The sequence below is a fragment of the Triticum dicoccoides genome, chromosome 2B (genome assembly GCF_002162155.2).
Source record: "Triticum dicoccoides isolate Atlit2015 ecotype Zavitan chromosome 2B, WEW_v2.0, whole genome shotgun sequence".
Lineage (NCBI taxonomy): Eukaryota > Viridiplantae > Streptophyta > Magnoliopsida > Poales > Poaceae > Triticum > Triticum dicoccoides.
Genome location: NC_041383.1, coordinates 25,993,346 through 25,995,993, shown reverse-complemented (window position 1 = coordinate 25,995,993; position 2,648 = coordinate 25,993,346). Strand labels below are relative to the sequence as shown.

The 2,648-nt window shown below is 52.1% G+C and overlaps 1 protein-coding gene across 1 annotated transcript; it reads left to right on the top strand.

Moving 5' to 3' along the window:
- Positions 1–876: 876 nt before the first annotated feature.
- On the top strand, positions 877–2,086 carry LOC119366907 (probable WRKY transcription factor 62). The gene is made up of 2 exons (XM_037632588.1): positions 877–1,327; positions 1,406–2,086. Exons 1-2 carry the CDS (start codon positions 1,083–1,085, stop codon positions 2,004–2,006), a joined length of 846 nt encoding a protein of 281 aa, XP_037488485.1. The 5' UTR covers positions 877–1,082; the 3' UTR covers positions 2,007–2,086.
- The last annotated feature ends 562 nt before the right edge of the window (positions 2,087–2,648 follow it).

Here is a 2,648-nt window from a genome sequence, read left to right as displayed (position 1 = left end):
GATCAATAGATGTTGCGATCCATTATGTGCGCGCTATTCCACCGATGAACAATTTTTGTCGTGACTTCGTCTTACCATTCTAGAAAAATCATCCTAATTAAATAAGTGTCGCAATTTTGAACTAAGTTTAAACTAGTTTAGAACTTAAAAAAACTCATTGTCGACCTTTTTTTTTAGAACAACTCATTGTCGACCTGATAAGCCAAACTTCTCTATGTCATGTGAGCCATCCAAACCAATCCGAACGAAGGCAACTACCAAATGGAAAACCAAATGGAGCCTATTTTAATCGAGACCACTGTCATGCCTGCTAGATCCGCCCATGGTATTAGTAGCATCACATGCTTTTCTAATGCCAAGCTCCCAACTGGGTCTGGGTTTGGCCTAGTGGGCCACGGTAAACTCCTGTTCTGTATTATGGATGGACAAGCTTAGCCAATTAATATTACAACTAGACGGCACACATGAGGCATTCTGAAAGGAAAACGACACCTGCTGGTGGATGCATGGGTGGGTGTGCCTGCCACATATAGATCTTTTTGCTTCTGGACGGCCAGTACATAAAGCTAATAAAATTCCCCTGCAATTTGCAGTTTTGTACTACTACTTATATGATTGCCCGTGCATGCATTTGCATCGTCAAATGCAGCTAAACGACGCGCCGTGCAACGCGGCAACATGAATGCATCATCCGTCGATCCAACTCACTCCAAGTGGGAGCATGACCGCGTTGTTTGAGTATGAAATAAAACGGCGCGTGCGTCAACGAATCGATTATGTTTTTGTTAATGGAGTACGTAGTAATTAATGGTTCGATCGATCGGCTTGGCATGTGCATTCGTCGACCCTCGATCGCTAGCTAGCTGCTTCCTCCGGCTACCGCCTATAGCTGGCAACCGGCAGCTACTGACCTAAATATCCAGATTAAGTAGTATGGAGTACCCAATCTATGCTCAGATCTACTGTATATATAAAAGGTGACCTTCTCCCGCCAGCTTAGATCCACCCCAGCTAGCTTCAGAGAAACACACGCGCTCACACAGAGGGAGAAAGCATCCCAGTCGCAGAGGAGAGGAGAGGACATGGCAACACTAGTCACTCCGGCTGCCCGGGCGTCCGAACTGATGGCGCAGGGACGCAAGTCCGCCGCCGCCCTCGAGGCCCTGCTCCAGGTCCAGGACGACCACGCCGGGATACGGGAGCTCGCCGCCGAGATCCTTTGCTGCTGCGAACGCGCCCTCGCCGCCCTCCACGGCAAACCAGGCCGGAAGAAGCGCAAGTTGGGGCCCCAGAGCGCAGCCACTGAGACAACCCAGACCAAAAGAAGGTACATCTAACTAACTACGAAGCACTACTGCTACAGTACACGTCGAGCAACGAGCCAACCACCATTGTGTTTTTTCAGGACGCGCGCGAGCAGCAGAGAGACGGCGGCGACGCCGACGAGGGTGGAGAGGAAGCAGAACTGGGACGACGGCTTCGTGTGGACCAAGTACGGGCAGAAGCACATCCGGGGCAGCGACCACCCGAGGCACTACTTCAGGTGCGCCGATTACACGCTCGACGCCGGCGGCTGCCCGGCCAGGAGGCAGGTCCAGCGGTCGGAGGAGCACGACCCTCCCCTCTACGTCCTCACCTACTTCGCCGACCACACCTGCTGCCACGGTGGCGAGGCGGCGTTCGCCGCCTTGGACGACGTCAAGATCCTCGACTTTGGGTCCGTGGGCAGCCGCTCGCCACGGCCTGACGACGGTGACGATCCGAGTGGAAAAACCTCACTCTCGGAGGAGCTCCCAGCCGAGGTGGCCAAAGTCGAGTCAACGCCGTTGCCAGACATGCGGCCGGCGGGGAAAGTGGCGGAGCTGAGCTCCTCCACCGACGACATCCATTGTTCCTCCTCCTGGGAGTCAGCGGCTGTCTGCTCTGACTGGGATTTCTTTGGCAACTGCTCCTTTGATTACGTTAGCGAGTTCTTCGATGTCGAAGACATTGCTTTGTACCGATAGCATGTTTCGCTTGTGCCAACGCTCTCCTTCCGTCGGTGAAGCACGGATTCGATGGCCGAAAAGCCGTCAGTAAAGCCTCAGCCTACTAATTAAGCTGGCTAGTTTGTACATACCTATGCTGACATTTTCTTGTTAATCTTCTTGGGTAAAGGTCATCACCGCATCAAGCAGGTGCAATTCTGTAATCCATTTATGGAGCCCGGAATTAAGCAAATCTAGGGTCCTTGTAGCCTATACGTGTACGAGGAAAAGACATCCTTGTCCAAACCTAAAATCACACAAAATCTGCGGAAGCTCACCACCAGCTGCTCAACAGAGTGTAGATCACCAGACACCAGTGGCACCACCACTGGCCGGAGCCCTTTTTTTCCGTAAATATGCAAAGCTTGTGTATCATTTCATTCATAGAAGGAGTAGAATGAGTATAGACGGATAGAACACATGACATAAATGTAGGCAGGTGTGAACATGTTGCCCAGAGCAGAGAGACGAGGGATGCTCGGCCCGAACAGAGGATACATCACAGCTAAACCTACCATACACGAGGCAAGATCGGCGATGCTAAGCCAACAAGAATCCCACCATCACCCGAGTCAAAGCCGGGGACACCGGCACCTGGCATGCACATTAGCTTCGCTGTTG